Source organism: Rhipicephalus sanguineus, chromosome 6 (genome assembly GCF_013339695.2).
Source record: "Rhipicephalus sanguineus isolate Rsan-2018 chromosome 6, BIME_Rsan_1.4, whole genome shotgun sequence".
NCBI classification, from domain to species: Eukaryota; Metazoa; Arthropoda; class Arachnida; order Ixodida; family Ixodidae; genus Rhipicephalus; species Rhipicephalus sanguineus.
The window spans coordinates 77,226,320-77,243,871 of NC_051181.1; the positions used below are offsets into that span (position 1 = coordinate 77,226,320).

A 17,552-nucleotide genomic window follows, 5' to 3' on the forward strand; every position below is an offset into this window, starting at 1 on the left:
CTCTGTGGTAGAACACCTGTCTGCCACGCAGAATGCCGGGGTTGATCCCTGCTCGAACCCCTGATTTTTGTTCTTTGCATCCATCACAATTTTTGCTAACGGACAATGCCAATTTTTCGCTCACAGTGCCGCCCAACACGACTCGACACCAAATTCTGACAGCATCATGGGCTCTTTGGCGCTGTCGTGTTGCAAGACTTGAGTAGATGTTGGGCACTGACTAATCAGGATAGTATTCTGTAATAACCCAATAAGCGAAGCGTCTTCCTCTTGTGCGCGCTGATTGGAAAGGACTGAAGAAGATGTTTAATGAGGAGAAAGGAGGGGAGGTTGGCCTGAAAAGTGGGTTTCTAGCCTGCTACTCTTCACGGGGGTAAGAGGAAAAAGGAAAGAAAGAGGAAGGTATGAGTAGGTGACTATGGGTGGCACAATAAGTCACTGTACTCTGTCCTGCACGGGGACAGGACACACCGAAAGTCTTTATACCGTAGCACATGCTCTAAAGGCGAGCATCTAAACCTGTCTCGCTTAAAAATCTTAAACTCTGTTGGGCATGGTCTACATGTTCCGAAGCACTTAAAAGCTTCTCCTCCAAAAAGGTTTGGGAGTCCAGACGTTCTACGACACACTTAAGTGACTGTTTTTCGGTCGTGTATTGAGGGCACACGCACAGGATGTGGTGAATAGTCTCTGATGTGTGACATACACTGCAGTTATGGTTTTGCTCCGGCCCAATCTTACTAAGGGGTCGTCGTGTATATGCAACACCCAGCCACAATCTGTGTAGTAGTGTTTCCTGGTCTGTGAGCCAGAATGGAAGCCAAAAAGTACGACCAGAGTCAAGTCTGTGAGGGCGCTCTTGGCATAGGCGTGCGCAAGGGGGGGGACGGCAGGGGGCCGGCCGTCCCCCCTAGTCACTTAAGAAGGGGGGGGGGCTCAAAGTCTGCCTCATACATTGACTCGGTAGGGAGGGTTCCCCCTGAAGGGGAACCCTGTGCACACCCATGGCTCTTGGTGATAATCAGGGTCATCCCATAATCGTGTCATAGACGTTTTCATAGACTTAGACAGCAAGCCGTTGATGTCATATCGGGAGAACTGAATTGATAGGACTTTGCTGCTAGTGTGCACCATTTTTGCTTCTGCGTCAGCTTGTTGTTCGGAAAGGACTGAATGTCACTGGTTGTGACAGGTGCATGTTTGTGGTCTGTTCAGCTCTGTCCAGTAAATGTGCACTAATGTGGAGAGCTCACTCGGTAGACTCCTGTTGAATTTCCTTTCCTTTCCAGGTTTTTAGTTTTTCCCGTATGGTACGAGAAATTCCTGTCTTTGGTGCTTGCTTTTACAAACATTTGTGAAGCCTTTCTTTCCTTTTCCATGATATCCTTTTTCTTTTTCAAGCATATCTTTGTTTTATTGTTGCCTCTCTTGCTCACCGAATTGCTTCTTTCTCCTCTGCTGTAGTGCCCATTACTAACGTCTCATCTGCCACCACATCACTGTCTACTGCAAGCGTGTGTTCAGCAGACACTGAAACATCTTTGGGCACAAAGCCCTTAACTGCCACACGGCTGCGGTGAGTTGTGAGTTGAAGTGCTTTCAGTGTTGCTTCACTGACCGATATCTTGATGGGACAGTGCTGAATTCATTTTTAGACAGGTGGGCGAGCGGTCATCAAATATAGAAAATTGCTTTAAAAAAATCTATTTTTAAGAAGCTCGTCGTTTCAATGTCTGCGATGCCTTATGAACGCTTGTTATTTAGCTGGAAGCACTCTAAATGGTAGTATTTGTATCACTGCAGACAGTGGTAAGAGCTGGAAATCTTAAAAAAAAAAACCAAAAAACATTGAAGTTCCTTGATCCATCTTTGCCTTTCCCTTTCAGCCTTTTAGCATAGGAAACAATGCAAGTGCAGCATGGTAACAATTTAGCCTCGATGCAATGAAGTTATATCGAAGTTTAACTTAATTTATTATATAGATACTTCAAAATTTAAAGTTCAACCATTTGTGCAAAGTACCTGGTTGCCTGTGGATTATTCTTTACACAAAGTGTGCCACAGAAATGTTAGCATAGGGCAGTATGAGAAAAATCAATTTCAGCAACATAAGAAAAGTCTATTTTGATGAACCCAAGATCAGGTGACCATGAGTTTATGCAACGCCGGAAGATTCCTCATCACAGAGATGTTACTATGTTTTTTCCACCTTGCAGTTACTAAAAAAGTGCAGTTGCTTCTTTTTAAATTAAAATATACGACTAAGGATTTTAAATCACCAATTTAAAATCAAGTGTTGGTCATGTTTTCAGCAAGACCAAAACATGTTGAGATGAGTAGAACAGTAAACGTTTTTCTCTAAATGTAAAGAGTGATTTTATAGGTTGCATAAAGGCAACATTTGCTTGCTTCTGTTTCCTGAATGCTGTACTCTAATGTTCCGGAATTAGACTGCATGGCCAACACACTTTTTACAATGTACAGTGAAATGAAAACTTCAAAGCAATAATATAGACTCAACATTTCTAGTTGATAGACATAACTTCAATGCTTATTGCTATCAATTTTGCTGTTTTGGCTACAGAATATCTTTCTTTTGAAGTTTATTAGTGAATGATTTATTTAGCTAAATAGAATTTTCAATTTGCAGGAAAAGTAATATCTATCGTCCTCTGCTCAGCCTCACTGGGCTGCATTGCATCAACTTTTCACAGTGTGATTTAAAAAAAAAGTAAAAATTAGCTGGATAAATAAAGGGACAAAGAACGGAAGTGAAGGCTGGTACCGATTACAGTGATGAGATGCTACAGACAGATAGTGGCATCATATGTTGTGTCTGAAGCTATTTTGAATCGCTTAGAATGAGAGTATTGAACTGAACCCGAGCCGGATCTGAACTAACGCACGATGTCATTGCAATTCCTGTGCATGGCATATTTGCTTTGATTCAGCGCTGTTTGTGTAAGCTAAACTACTGAAGAGTAGAGATTTTTTCACGAATGTTTTTTATATTGTGTGTTTGCAGGTCGAAACAAGTTGTTGCAAGTGCAAAGGCAAAGAGGGTAAGTGCGGCATGATTTAACCTTTTCTTTCTTGAAGACTGAGCTCATCTCTCGTGTACCCACAAAGTATTGGCTACAAATGTGACTAGCCCAGTGCTGTTTCATATTTCACTCAACTCTGAAGACAGCTGGAGCTTTGGTGCAAGTGTGCCATCGTTCGTATTACTAAGGTTCAGAAATTCACGGAGGTGTGGTGACCACCAGTGAGCATGCTGGTACAACTTATCACCGACAACTCTGCGATAAGCATCCCCGACTGTCTCCTTGGCATCGCATGTCACTTGGCTGTTTAGTGCTAGTGTCGCTGTTGTGAGCAGACTGTCATGCATTTAATATGCAACAACCCAAGAAGCACCGCATCGCCACATTGTGTGGACCGGTTCAAGTGCGTGTCACTTTGCAGAAACAAATGTCATTGCCACTTGACCTTGTCGCATTAGCCCGACAAGATGCTCTCCACACTCGTGAATGATCAGTGTGGGTGCAAAGAAACCTCACTGCACACATACACTCCAGTACTTATGCGCATGTGCAGTATGTTGAACATTCGCGCACTGAGTGAGTGAGCTTAGTTGGTGATGCATTGCATACAATCGGCTAGTGACGATCGGCTTAATGAGGCAGTACAAAGGAAAAAGCCTTGTCATGGAGCACTTTCGTTAACACGATTAAAGTGTCATCACATTTATTTCTTTGTTGGTGGCACTGGTGCACATCGGGAGTTGCAAATTTGACCTTAGTGGTTATTTTGTAGTTGCACTGCGTTCCCGGCAGTGCCTTTACAGTTGAGCATGCATCACATCCCAGCCTCTCTCACATGTAGTGCCTTTGTGATACATCCTCCCTAAAGACCTGTTCAATTGGGCCGATGCACATGAGTCACCGTAAGCATCAAACCTTGTCAGGCCCGCTGTCAACAGTCCTTGCACTGTCAAAGTGGTGGCAGTACCATTGCAGCAAAATAGCTCACCCGTAGCTGACACTGTGTTTGAAATGGTAGTTGCAGCCCCTTCGAACAGTGAAAAGGGCAAAATTTAAAAAGTAAGTTCTGGGGTTTCATGTGCTAAAGCCACAATGTGATTGTGAGGCATACCATAATGGGACACTCCGGATTAATTTGGACCACCCAGAGGATTTCTGTTATGTGCACATAAATCTAAGTACACAGGCATTTTTGCATAATGTCTGTGTAAGGAACTTGTTTAATGTTTCTATTGCAGAAGTGTAATTCACTAATTTAGTTCAATTAATTTTTCTAGCTAGTATACTAAAGAACCTTGGAGGATCAACGTTAACCTGCAGCCCTTAATTAGTACTCTTTTTTTTTTTGCAGCCTCAATGTCAATTTTTGGGGACGTGGGAACCTCTCGAATTGGCCTTGTCTGATCTCAACACCTGTTGTGCATTTGATTCCTCCTACACATCGCTTTGCATCGCGCTGAAATTGGAAGACAAAAAAAAAAATTCCCTTGTCATCGCATTTTCTTTTACTCTGCTCCGCCCTCTGCGATCCATGTGTTGTTCACTCGTGCAGGCAGCCAGCCAGCGCCGTTCTGCAAACTCGAAGAAGAAAGCATCGGACGAGGCGCCCGGTGTACCAAAGTCTGCCAAGAAGGCTCGGAAAGTGAGCATGCGCACACCAGTCGTGCACACCCGTACAACCACAGGACTGCCCATTGTAACGCCGAAATTTGACATTCGGTAAGCGATTTCTTAATTAAACGAATCATGAACTACCCCTCATGCTTGGTGGAAAACACATTCTGCAGAAAGCAGACACTGCTATGAACAGCTGAGCCAAATTTCACAGTTGTGCTCAGCAAGGAGAGCTTACAAGCAGAGCGCGAAGTTGCCATTTTCTCCAGTGCCCTCTTTTCATGCAGAGGCCTGTGCCCACTCCCTTTGGAGCTGTCAGCATTTGGTGTTTGTTGTCAAACAGATAGCATACTATTGGCCAATAGTCAACATAAATCAAGAGCTGTGTTTGGACCAGATCTGCTTCTTCCCACCTTCTTCTATGATGCGGGGTACCGGCGCCACGCTCCATAGTCGGCTAGCATTACACAGTAGCCGCACTAGCATGCCAGGAATAGGAATGGGAGAGAGCAGTCACGTTTCGTGATGCATGCTCAAGGGTCATGACGCACACTGGCATAACTTCTTTTGCCTGAGCCACTGGCTGATTTGAACATCGTGAGCTGCATACCATAGTTAACGCGACCGTCGCAGTGTGCTACGACGTCCCCGCGCTGCGCTCTACGCAAGCGCACATGTGACCACACTGAAAGTAAGCCAAGCGTTCAAAGAAAAAAACTAGAGCTGTGCGAATAGCAAGACTTTGGGTGCGAAGTGAATTCGAATATTGAAGTGTGAGTGCGAATCGAATCGAATATTTCTCGAATATTTCTAGAATATTTTTCGAATACTTCAAAGCGAAATTCAGAAAAAAAAGTTAGAGAGGATTCCTAAGCATATTCTTAGAGATAGCAACATGAAAGTGTTTCTTTTCACTAGGTTAATGAAGCGCTGGCACAGGGTAGTGTTTCATAGTTGTCTTATCAAGAATGAGGCTTTGTAGAGGCCGAATTCTATTTATGTACACGATTTGGTGCAACCAAAGTGTTGCCTACAACACTTTACACATGATAGGCAAAGATGCCATTTCCTCAGCCTCTCCTCCTCTTTCAACTTCTGTGGAAGCCCAACTGATGTGGCGGCCAAGGGTGTGCTCCCGGAGTTCTAAATCTGCCTCGTAGACATCGATATATAAGAACATCTGAAATTTTGGATGCTAAAAAGCTTCGGCGTCCGATTTTTCGGACTTCCTGCCCAAATTTCAGGTCCAAAACAGCATTAATGGAGCCCCCAATTCTGCCGCATCTTTCATCGCCATGTTGGAACCAGCGTTTTCTTGAGTTAATACACTTGCGACCGTAGCGTAGCTTGAAAGGCAGCTTTGCAGCAGTACCAATGCGTGATGAGGTGAAGCATATTGAAAATCTAGATACCACTTCTAATCGGACGTTGACTGTCTCTTGGCAAAGTTCGACCGTAACGGAGCTTGAAAGGCAGCTTTGCCGCAATACGAGAGTGTAATGAGGTGAAGCATATTGAAAATCTGAAGGGGTCATTTTCAATCGGAGGTTGACTGTATTTGTTTTTGGGAAGTTCGAATAGTTCGAATAGTAAAATTCCAGTGCGAATCGAATCGAATAGTAAACACTATTCGAAAAATATTCAAAATTTCGAATATTCGCACACCCCTAAAAAAACGAAGTGGTCAATGGCACGTCGCACGCTGACATACAGACGTAGCTTCTTGGCCCTTTGTCATCCTCCCATGTGTAGCTTTGAGCGTGCTCGTGGTGGCGAGAGAAGAGCGAAGGCGCTCAGTGTGTGACAAATCCCTGTAACGTCGTTCGTTTTTGACGGATTCGAGAAATTTTTTCAACAATCGATTCATGAAGCGATGAACTCTGAGACTGAGGTCTTTTGATGATTACTTGAAAAAGTGAATCAAGGGGCATTGAGCAGTGGTCTTCTCGCAAAGGAGAGGTGCACTTTGGAGGCCAATTTTCGTAAAATAGAACTGAGTGAAATTTACGTAGAATATTGCTTATCCTCTCCTATTTCCAAATATATTTTTTTATCATTTTTCTAGTACCTGGTTATTCTTATGCCATCAATAAACTAAGAAAGAAAGCCTGCTAATTAATATTGCACATTAATATCATGTGAATGCCAGCACTCACAAATTAGCAAAGCTTTCTTCATTATACTACTACAAACAGCATAAATATGGGACAGTGGTTGAGGGTTTACATGACACAGGGGCAGACTGTCAACATAGTAGTAGGTTTTGCCATTGTTTGCGCTATAGGCACTACCGTATGTTTTTATTCGCCGCGAGATCGGGCTACAGGTGACAGCACTGTCGCCGCGCTAGTGCGGATAGGCGGTTGTCGGCGTGTACAAAAGCGTGCACATCATCGCTTCGTTGTGAGCGATTTGACACGATTTCCGGCAAACAAAATGCGTCGACTGCAGCTTTCTGATAATACTATGTGCTCTGTTCATTCCCGAATTAATGCACGAAACGCGCCGAACGTTACTATTACTTGTGAGCGAAGTGCATTCTGCCCACGAACAGGTTGCTCGCCTTCGGCAACAGTCGGCGTTTACGCAATGGATGACGTTTTCTTGTTGTTTACTTGTACATGTTTAGCTTCCATGTTCCACCTACTACGCACTGCTGTATAGCGCGACTGAATTGACTATTTACTTCTTGTTCATCTGGATGCCCCCCCTAAAGTACCGATTACTTTGTGCACTGCGTGCTCAAATATTCATTTGCATTTCTTATTCAGTTCTCCATGAAATGTAGGACAGCTGATAGCATTACTGAGGAAAGCTACATGGCTGACAGCGCTTTAGCTCTACGGAGACGTTTAACACACACACGCTTGTTTTTATTCCAGTAACTGTACAGCACGGAACTTACTTCGATTGGTTACTTGCACGGCAGTAATGGAACAAAGGCTCGGTTATTTCACGGGACCAAAGTACGTTTTTTCATGTGAATATTGTCCGCTTCCTTCCTTCAATCTAAACAACGCAACACAAACGCTCAAGATAATGTAAGGAAAAAAAGATGTGGCTTCGCGTGAAATTACTACGACATAAATGTAAAGTAGGCCTTTGGATTAATTTTGACCATCGGGGCTCTTTAACGCGTACCTTAATCTAAGTACACGGGTGTAGTATTTGTATAAATTTCGCCCTGATGAAAAGTTAATATTGCGCAAGGCAACTCAGTTTTGCGATTTCCGTGTCATTTCATTTTCTGTTCTTTTTAGGGGACAATTTAAGTACCGAAGTGTAAGACGTGACTTGACAGAAATAGTTCTGTGTAGTGGGACCAGGACCGTACACAACTAAAGCTCGTCGCGTGACCTGTAAACGACAGTCCCAAAGTTATACACCTAACCACAACGCGCAAGTGTATGCGAGCCTCTTTTTTACCACCGAGCCGCTAAAAGGCTATATTCACATGAGATTTAATACTTCCCATCTTTATGACAACGCCAAGTGCACTTTGCAATGCGCTTGAACCACAGCGTGGAATCTACACTGATATGACTCTTGTGAACGGAGGGTACGACGACCACGCACAGCACTCGCGACAAGTGCACTCACTGATCTTATTACAGTACATATATAGCCGATCAAGGCCAAACGCTTCTTTACATCATGTTAGGCATACGTATGAGCGGTTAAAGTTGCAATAACGCAACGGAACAAACCGCCTTTTGAGGGCATGACGTACGCGCCCATGCAAACACAACGTGGCTAGCAGACGACGCATGGAGCAATCCACACTAGGCGCGGTTCAGCTCGATCTCGCGGCCAATACCAACAAGCTCAGCTAACCACCATTTTGAAGTTTTAGCCATTCTGCACTTTAACAGCAAAATTTTTACCTGCCTGCATTTACAGTAAGCGGCCGGCCACAGTGCGGCCGGCGCGGCGAGGCGAGACATTGCTGTCGCTCTCGGGCAGTCCCGTGGAAGCAAAGCCATCAGCTGTTCCCATTCACATCCACATCAACAATGGCCAGGTGAGCAAAGTTTACTGGGTGAAGCAGTCTTTGGGAAACGCTTAAAAGTACACCAAAGTGGGAAAATGTCTGCATAATGCGTATTTTATTGTGTCACTCATCTTAATCGGATTAGTTTGGTCTTTAGTACGTATTAAATCAAAATGCAAATACATAAGTTTTAACCTGAAGCAGAAGAAGCTTGATGTCGGCGAGTTGGTGTAGCATACCGCGTACCTTTAACGAGAAGACGTAAAAAATCCTTGCTGTCAGGATGCTGGATGACCTCAACTTGGACGCTCTTCAAAAGGCGATGAGCAAGGCTGAGGTGGGTGTTTTGGAACTTTTCTTCGCCGGAAAAACCCACGAGCCTGAATGCCCATTTAGAGCCATAGTAGTATCAGAGAAGAAGACGTGGCAAATGCAAGTTGGCAGCTTCCTTCAGCAACATTTACGCAGGCTCCCCCTTGATGACCCTTTCCTTGTGCGGAGCTCGGCGCAAGTTGTGCAGACTTTACAGGAGGGGACGTGGAGGGGTGTGTGTGCCTTTTCGCTGGATGTGGAAGACTTGTACTACTCTTTACCCCATGACGGTTTGCTCAGTGCAATTAGGGATAAGATTGAGGATTTCGGGGAGTTGAAGTTCACCTGTGCCACTGGAGTGAGCAGTGATAAGCTTCTAGAATTTTTAGAATTCTACCTTCAGTCCACAGTGGTTAAGTTCGAAGGTCAGCTTTGTGTACAGTGCAAGGTGTGTCTATTGGGTCCTCACTCGCTCCGATTCTGTCTGACCTGTATCTCAGTATCTTTGACAAACGTGTGAACAGCCCTCTTGTCCAGTCTAACCCGGTTACCGTTCTCAGGTATGCGAATGACTACCTCGTGGTTGTTAATGAAAGTGGCAGGTCCAATGCTAGAGCGTACAGTAGAAGCAATAGTAGATACCTTCAGAAGCACATCGCAGGCGCTAAAATTTACGTGTGAGCGGCCTAGTGATGATAGCATTCGCTTCCTAGACTTACAGCTAACTTTTATGAACACGCATGTGTGCTGGGTGTACAGGCCACGAGCGACAAAGCGGCTGATTTCATATGACCGTGTCCATTCTAAGTTAGTGAAGAGGGGTGTCGCGATGACGGGCTTAAAGGCCAACTCCAGTGATTTTTCAAGGTCCATGGATCTCAGTAAAATTCGCTGGGTACGTTCCTTCTCACGTTCCCGTTATTTATGCCAAATTGCAAGCTGGAGACATACGCAGATTCATTGCAAATGAATTTTATTGATTGCCCCGACTCTCCCCACCTCGCTTCCCGGAATTATTGGCAACATTGTGTGCGTGACGTCATTTTTGTTAAGCGGAATTGACAGAACCGAGGGGCCCCTAGAGCGTCTGCTATCCGCAAGGCAACAATCGCGAGTGTTTGGCGAGCGCTTCTTTGGCTGGGCGTGTGAATTTCAGTTCTTTGTGGTAATGCGTGCGATGGGTGGCAAGTGGTGTCACGTTGTGGGCTGCACACGATTCCCCGTTGGCAGTCACGAAACACTCGCACCTAACGATTACCCTGCGTCTCTATACTAGAGTGTTTAGCTAGCATGCCGGTTTACCGCACGGAAAGTACGGCTAATACGGTACCGGCTAAAGAATGCGCATGCGTGAACACCACGGAAACACTTTCTGTAGCATATACAGGGTGCACCGTGACCGGGCCTATCGGTATACGGTGAGCTGCGCATCGTGCGAAACCTAATGGTGCGAAAGGTGGCTCATACTTGGCTTATATGAAATTCCTTCGGCCGTACCAACGCGGATGTTGAACGCCGCTATTGCCAAACTTATGCACTCTTCCCATAGCAATATTAAGAAGCTTTGGTTAGTCCGCGAACTTCTCAGCGATAGCATTTTACCCGATCACGGCCCCACAAGCTTGAGCTGCCTAAACAGGTGGTGCCATCTGGCAGTGGAATGGGCAACCAGGCAAGCAAAGAGCTAAACAGGTGTGTTCCACTTCATCGAAGAGGAATGGCCATTATAGTTGGCCTCCAAATGCGTCTGAATCGCAGCTGTCATTTTCCGACAGCTCAGCTTGTGCATGTGACACGGTCAGTCACACACAAGATTTCCGACGGAGTCACCTTTCAACTGAGCTTCTGCTCTTCGCAGCTTTCATACTTGCATGATTTCCGGTTTTGTCCCCACTTATACGTCACGTGAAGATGTATGCTCGGTTGGGTTTCGGTGTTGCGCTTTTTTGCTTACTTAAAATTATTCTCCAATTTGCCGAGTATTTCTGCTATCAGAACATAAAAGCACCATTACTTTGACATGGCCAAAAAATCGCCGGAGTTGGCCTTTAAAGGGGTATTCAGACGGGGGGAGGAATGCTCGGGGGAGACGGGGGGATTGCGTATCACGTGACCGCGACGTCACGGATTAGCGACGTGGGCGTGACCCCCCGTGCCTCCTCGGAGGAGACGGGGACGTTTTCCCCGAAAGGACAAACGATCCCCCTGCAGTGGGGGATGTGGCGGAATTTCGGGCTCTTGTTTGGCCACATTGTTGCACTTGCTCCTGCAGAGAGCGGCAGTGGGTGTCCAGTCTGCAGCTGGATGGTTGTCTGCAGCTCGTCGTCAGCAGCTCGTCAAACGGGTGGTGGAAGCCCCAGAGTAGTCTAGTAACACTGGTCTCCCCCTCTGTTCGCCTCGTCCGTGTGAGTGGGGGGCATTTGTGGAGACTTCTCCTCACGAGCTGACGTCACTAGGCTCCGCCTTTACCCCCCAAGCATTTCTTCCCCGTCTGAATACCCCTTAACGGACGCACTAAGTAAGTCATGCGCACACAGAGTAGAATTAAGCTTCCAAAATCAGGTAACCAGGCTGACCCAAACGGGTTTTCCTTCATTTTTAGTTTCCAGCTTATGCAAGAAGCTTCTTCAAAAGTTCAAGAAGGAAAAGCAGGCGGGTATCACAAAAAAAATAGCAGAAAAAAAAGAGGGTGCGTGTTATCCCCTATTGGCATAGGGTTTCACACAATTTGAGAGTGGTTGCACAAAGGTACCAATGTGAATCTTGTTTTCAGTGTCCCATGTAAATTGTCCAAGATTTGTCCAATGATAAACAAAGTGAGACCGGATCCCTGCACTAAGGAACACGCGATACAGTACACCCTATGCAAGAAAGATGTCGTCTATGAAGTGCCGCTGACATGCAACAAAGTATATATAGGTCAAACGGGGCGCTGCTACAATGAGAGGGCACGTGAGCACAACTGGACTGTAAATAACAACGCGGGAGGGCATATGGCGGAGCACTGTAAACGCTGCAACTGCCGGCCAATTCTGAACCAGACAAAATTCTTAGCACAATCCGGTGATAGATTAGGGAGGGAGATCCTCGAAGCGTTTTACATTGCGCGTGCCGGAGACAATTGCATCAGCTGCGCGTCAGTAGCACTCCAAGAAAAAGAGATTACCTTCATGTCGCGATAGAGCCTGAGCATGTGATGATGTGAAGTGTGTTTTTTTACATGTGTAAGTATCGGTGTTTCCTGAAATAAATTTCAGTTGTTAGTTGTTTAGTGTTCCTTTCTAGTCCTCGTGTGTTTTGCACAACGTTAAATTTTTCCAGTACATAAGTTTTAAATATTCGTGCACTCCTAATTTAGTACTTTTCTCTGTGCACAGGTGGTGAAGGTTGTGGCTAGCAATGCAGGGGACCCATCACTCAAAGAGCTGTGCAAAGCTGTCAAGAATCTGTGTGACAAGATGTGAAGATGCAATGCAGGAATGTGCATTTGACATAAGGCCGTGCCAACATTTTTTCACAACCTCCTTTACATTTTTTTACTTGTACAGAAGGTGGCAGTTTTTTTAACTATCCTTATTTTATCTCCTTGACTGCCATAACTTGGACATGCCCTGTATAGCGTGCTAGTAAAATAAAGCTTACATAACCTTTTAGCTCTGTCTTGCACATTTTCCTTGCTTGCACGAGTTCTTACAGAGAGGCTGGGTAATGAACATTTGACCATCATGAATATGCCTCGGAATTATTTTCTGTATTAACGCCTACAGCACCACTCGATATGTTCCATTTAGAATGACCTGGAAAAGGCCTTCTTAAAGGCCCTTTACCAGCCCTCATTGTGAATTACTCAAAAGTTATTTGGTCTACCCTGTAGTATATGACTAAAACTGGTATATAGATCTGCTGGGTAGGCCTGTGCCTGAAGCTCCTCTGAGCAACAGTAACTGCAGCCCTGCTTCAGTGCTCACTAAAATTCAAGTAAATCAACTTGCTGAAGTCTAGCGCTCGTGTTGTGTTCTCCTCAGTTGTCGTTGTCCATTCAAGGACTTCGCATTTAGCACTCCAATAACACTGAACCTCGGCACTGGTCAAGCTCATTGCTAACATTCGTTGTGCCAGCGGAACATTCCAGGGACTCTTTTGCTTGAACATGGACCATTACTTGAGAAAACTACGGTCGGGACTGTCCATACTGGCATAGAAGGCGCATCACCAGTTTGTTATGTTGCTCAACATGAGTGCCGAGTGTCTTTCATGGTAAGGCATTCGAGAATGTGGCCTGATCGCTTCGAACATGTTGTCGAATTCACTGATTGGGATGGTAAAGCCAAACTGAGGAATGCCTCCGTTAGACACACTACGCTAAGAGGTGAAACCTGCAACATCCTGCTACATTTCTGCAAAAATCTCATAATTTGCGCTGAGCGTGTGCCGAGACATCATTCTTTGCGGTCTTTCGAAGAAAGACTCATCATGCCTGCAAACCATATTTCAGATGTGACTAATTTTGAGTGGTCATTGGAGAATACTGATGAGTGCTGCGTTTTTGAAGTTCCTTGGTTCAAACATGCCAAAAATGCAGACTGGCCCATACCGTGTAAATCGTTTTCTACTACTATTAGACCATACAGCAATATTACAGTAAGTTAAGTAGCGTAGCTTCTAACTGTTGGGGACCAAGCTAAATACCAAGCTATTTGATTGATTCCATTAACTACAGTGAGCAGTACGAATATGTGCTTGAATAAGCGATTTTGCTGTAGTTTTTCTACAAAAGATTGTGCAATTTTTGTTATGTACTTCCATAAAAGTTCGTGCAGGGTACTTAATTTTTAAATTTAGTCTGACTTTGCAATCACCAGACTTTATCAACAATTCCATACGCTGCAGTGGGCTGTGGAATTTCGCTGAGAAAGCATGGTGTTCCAGCATCCCAGTATCTCGCTTCTGTTTCTCGAACACAGCAACAGTTCGTGTTTGAAAGCTTGCTGAAGTTAAATACGAAGCCTCCCATTACGGCAAGTTTCATTGAGCAGAAATTGGATTTTGGGCACAAAGGGCCGCAGGGGTGGAACAGCTGCACAACTGTGCGCCAAACTTGTTTACCTGTGCCATCTTGCGCCGAACCGCCCCTGCTGCGCCAAACTCATTCATCAGCGCCGTACTGAGCAGCATGCAGCACCCGAATTTGCCCTCAAGGTGCGACAGCCATAGAGCCCCGTACCCGAAAACGTGGCTGAAACATCGTGCTTTGGTTTAATCGAAACGGTTATGGTTTCGGTTTCATCAAGGCTGTGATCGGCTATGGAGGTTGGCTCAGCAGCTGCTAAAGGCCACGAAAGAAAAAAATAAGCAAGAAAAATGAGGCGGCGTTATTCGACTAACTCGGCAATGGGGCGCAATGTCAGCGCCACACATTGACATAATTGGGAGGGGGGGCGCTGCAACGAACCTTCGCCCCCCCCCCCCCCATTCCCCTCGAAGGGGAACCCTGCGCACGCCTGTGATAGTGGGTACGATGAACGTTTGTTCGGCCGCAGTACAGTAAAACCTCGGTGATACGAATCTCGCGGGATCACCAAAAATATTCGTATCATCCGAAATTCGTATCACCAGAAAGTATGAAAAATTAGCATGCGACAAAACAAAGCTGGCGTACATTTTTATTTATTCTTTTTCAGGGCCGCAGCAATGTCACGAACAGCTCTGAATGATTGCCAGTGAAGTTTTTAGACGTTAACAATCATACCTGCACTCGTAAATATACGGCCCGTGCGCGCGTGTGTAATTACGAATCAGGTGTGTTGTGACCCGCGACAGCTAGTAGCTCTTTCCAAATCTTTAGTATTGTTTTCCGCATATTACCGGAGTGCTGGGGCGAAAGTGACTTAAGTAGCGCTTTGACGCGATAGGTGAAGGCCAGAAAATTCTACAACCGTGGTCTTACGTTATTATTTTCTTATCGCGGTGGTGTTGAGGATGTTTTTCGAGAGATTTACGACGGCCGTGCCCGCACAAGTGCGTCCCCAACAGTCGTGCATGTTGACGTTGTGAGGCCTATCTCCTTCGCCAAGACCGTCCTTATCTTCTTTCGGTCCTCGTCCACCTTTCATAGGGTGTCTGATGCACGAGGACACCGATTGCATGGAGGACACGGCTTGAATTCAAAACGCGAAGGCGCACGAAGGCGCATTAGGGCATCAAAGGTTCGCGCACACAATCGCGGAGGCTACGACGCCTCACTGGATGTTTATTCTGATCACTGTGTAAGAAAAGTATGTTTCTTACACCGTGATTCTGACCAATTGGTGGCGCGGCGCGCATGCCCGCACTTGCGTTTCTGCTTCCGCACGTGCTTGGCGCGTCGTCCGCGACAGCACGGACAGCACCTCTTCGTACCTACGCGGTAGCGTACATTCGTATCAAACGTCGCGGGCTGAAAATCTGTTCGAAACAACCGTACTCCATTACATTGTAGGCCAATGGGCCTTGGCCGGGACCAAAGAAAAATTCGTATCACCCCGAAATTCGTACGAGCCATGGTCGTATCACCGAGGTTTCACTGTATACTGTACCTATTTTTTCTTGCAAATACAATGGGAATCATCAAGAGCCTTTTCTAGAAGATATTGTAGCAAGGAAAGTGATTTGCAGCATGATGTTCAGCTTCAATAGGGAACTCAACAAAAACAGAGGAAACAGAGAACAGAACGCTGTCTTCTCTTTCTGTCAAAATTTAATGCATGCTCTACCAAAAAGCCGATCGTGCACCCTTCTGGATATGTAACACCTGTTTTTAGCATAGCAAAGCACTTTGCCACAGCAAGATAAATAGAGGGGAAAAGCTAAAATTTATTATCTTTGTTGTAAATGCAATAACCTAGATAAAAATTACAACGAATCGCGTGCATCACGTGTACTTTTCGAGAGACGTATAAAGAGCCGAAAGGAAGAAAAAGCTATTTCTCATAGCATTCTTTTCATATATCGCACCACTCAGTCATGTAGCTCTCGCACCATATAGCGGAACAAGGCGAAAGCTACGTTGGAAGCAGGATGTACATCTCTCGTCACATGACCTCTGGGAGCCTTGACGGAGCGACGAAAAAAAAAAACATCTTTATGGGGATTCTGTGTAATGAATATCCGCGCAGACCTTTCGTTTTAGTCAACGTTGGTTTTAGTACACGGCTGGAACCAGGAACGTATCCCCGCTTTGGAGCTCTGATCGCTCTTGTGATGGTAAGTTATAGGTATAAATTTATTATATGAGATTTAATACTGCGATTAAGACATAACATTTGGGATATAAAATAATAACGAATGTAAATAAAGCAAAGAATCAGGGTGTCGGAATGAAATCGTTTTCGTTTCGGTTTTAGTTTCGTTCCACCGCAAACGAAAAAAGAATGTTGCGTTACGGTTCGTAACTGTTTTTTTTTTTTTGTATGAAAAAATTTGAAGTTAAGGTAATCATAAAAAAACATTGGATTTGTGATGTAGTTACTTGCCCTTCTTTTAAGAAAGTGGGACAAATGTAAAACGCGTTCTTCAGAGGAGCGGAAGTAACTGTACCACGAAATCCCACCAACTAGCACAAACTAGTATTAATTTCAAAGTCGTAGCATTTATTTTCTCAAAAGACAAATATGAAATTTTTAATAGGCTCAATGCTTTGTATCAAGGAAGTGAGCACGATCTCAGAAGCAGCACGTCATTGAGTGTACTCTCTGATGTGCGAGACTGCTGTTCTGATAAAAAGCGCGCCAGGCCTGCGCGGAACACGCAGCACAGTCACAGCGAAAGCTGTAAGAGCGGACTTTGTAGAGCCCGTTGTAGAGTCTTTTGGGGCAACTAATACAAGTTCACGTGCAACGTACCCACTACACCCTAAATCATCGCAACTTTTCTGAAGTAGCGAAGTTCCCACTGTGCCTTTCTTCGTCATTCTTCGCAGAATCGTGGCACTCGCTACACGTCTGTAAGGCATTATGTGCACTTTGTGCTGTGGCTGATGATGATGAAGCATCATGGCTGAGCACTTTGCAGTGGCTGGAAAGCAGTGTTGCGGAATGGGCGCCTCCATTCCATTTCAATTCCATTCCGGGGAATTAGAACTTGCCACAATTCCATTCCTTTCAATTCTTCGGAATTAAAAAAAACAGCCCATTCGCACTCTGGGAGAATGGCCGGGCAGTTCAATTCCATTCCTGTAGTTCCTCAACGTAGGAAAGGCATCTTGATAGTTTTATGGAGTTAAGAATGAACGCCCCATAAAACTGATGTCAGCAGATGCATTGAGAACTGCAAAAGCACGCAAAACACGTTACCAAGTAGCTTGGTGACATATCTCGTGCAGTACAACCACCCTACTAATTCTCATAGGGGGAGTTCTCCCGCTACCTATAGTATTTGCATGGTCAGCATGTTTGAACGAATGGTGGTGTTTTAATATTTTTAAGCTTAAATATGTTAATGCTAAAATGACGACATAGCGTATTTTTATGCTGACAAAAGTAGTATTCAAGACGACAAAGCAGTTTTGCCACGCGTCTGGAGCGGTCGGGAATATGGCGAAAACTAAGATTTGG

The 17,552-nt window shown here is 45.0% G+C and overlaps 2 protein-coding genes across 5 annotated transcripts in view; one reads left to right on the forward strand and one right to left on the reverse strand.

The window, feature by feature from the left end:
- Nucleotides 1-12,586, forward strand: part of LOC119395907 (uncharacterized) — a 195,141-nt gene extending 182,555 nt beyond the window's left edge. The window contains exons 5-9 of one of the 4 annotated variants that reach the window (XM_049416814.1): nucleotides 1,465-1,576; nucleotides 3,026-3,062; nucleotides 4,597-4,763; nucleotides 8,559-8,679; nucleotides 12,339-12,586. In XM_049416814.1, coding sequence (XP_049272771.1) covers nucleotides 1,465-1,576; nucleotides 3,026-3,062; nucleotides 4,597-4,763; nucleotides 8,559-8,679; nucleotides 12,339-12,425 — 524 coding nt within the window. In that variant the 3' untranslated portion in view covers nucleotides 12,426-12,586. The remainder of the gene's footprint in view (nucleotides 1-1,464; nucleotides 1,577-3,025; nucleotides 3,063-4,596; nucleotides 4,764-8,558; nucleotides 8,680-12,338) is intronic. The other 3 variants (XM_049416812.1, XM_049416813.1, XM_049416811.1) reach the window with 3 other exon arrangements.
- The window catches only part of LOC119395911 (uncharacterized), a 595,703-nt gene that overhangs the window by 268,078 nt on the left and 310,073 nt on the right, over nucleotides 1-17,552 (reverse strand). The window lies entirely within an intron of this gene.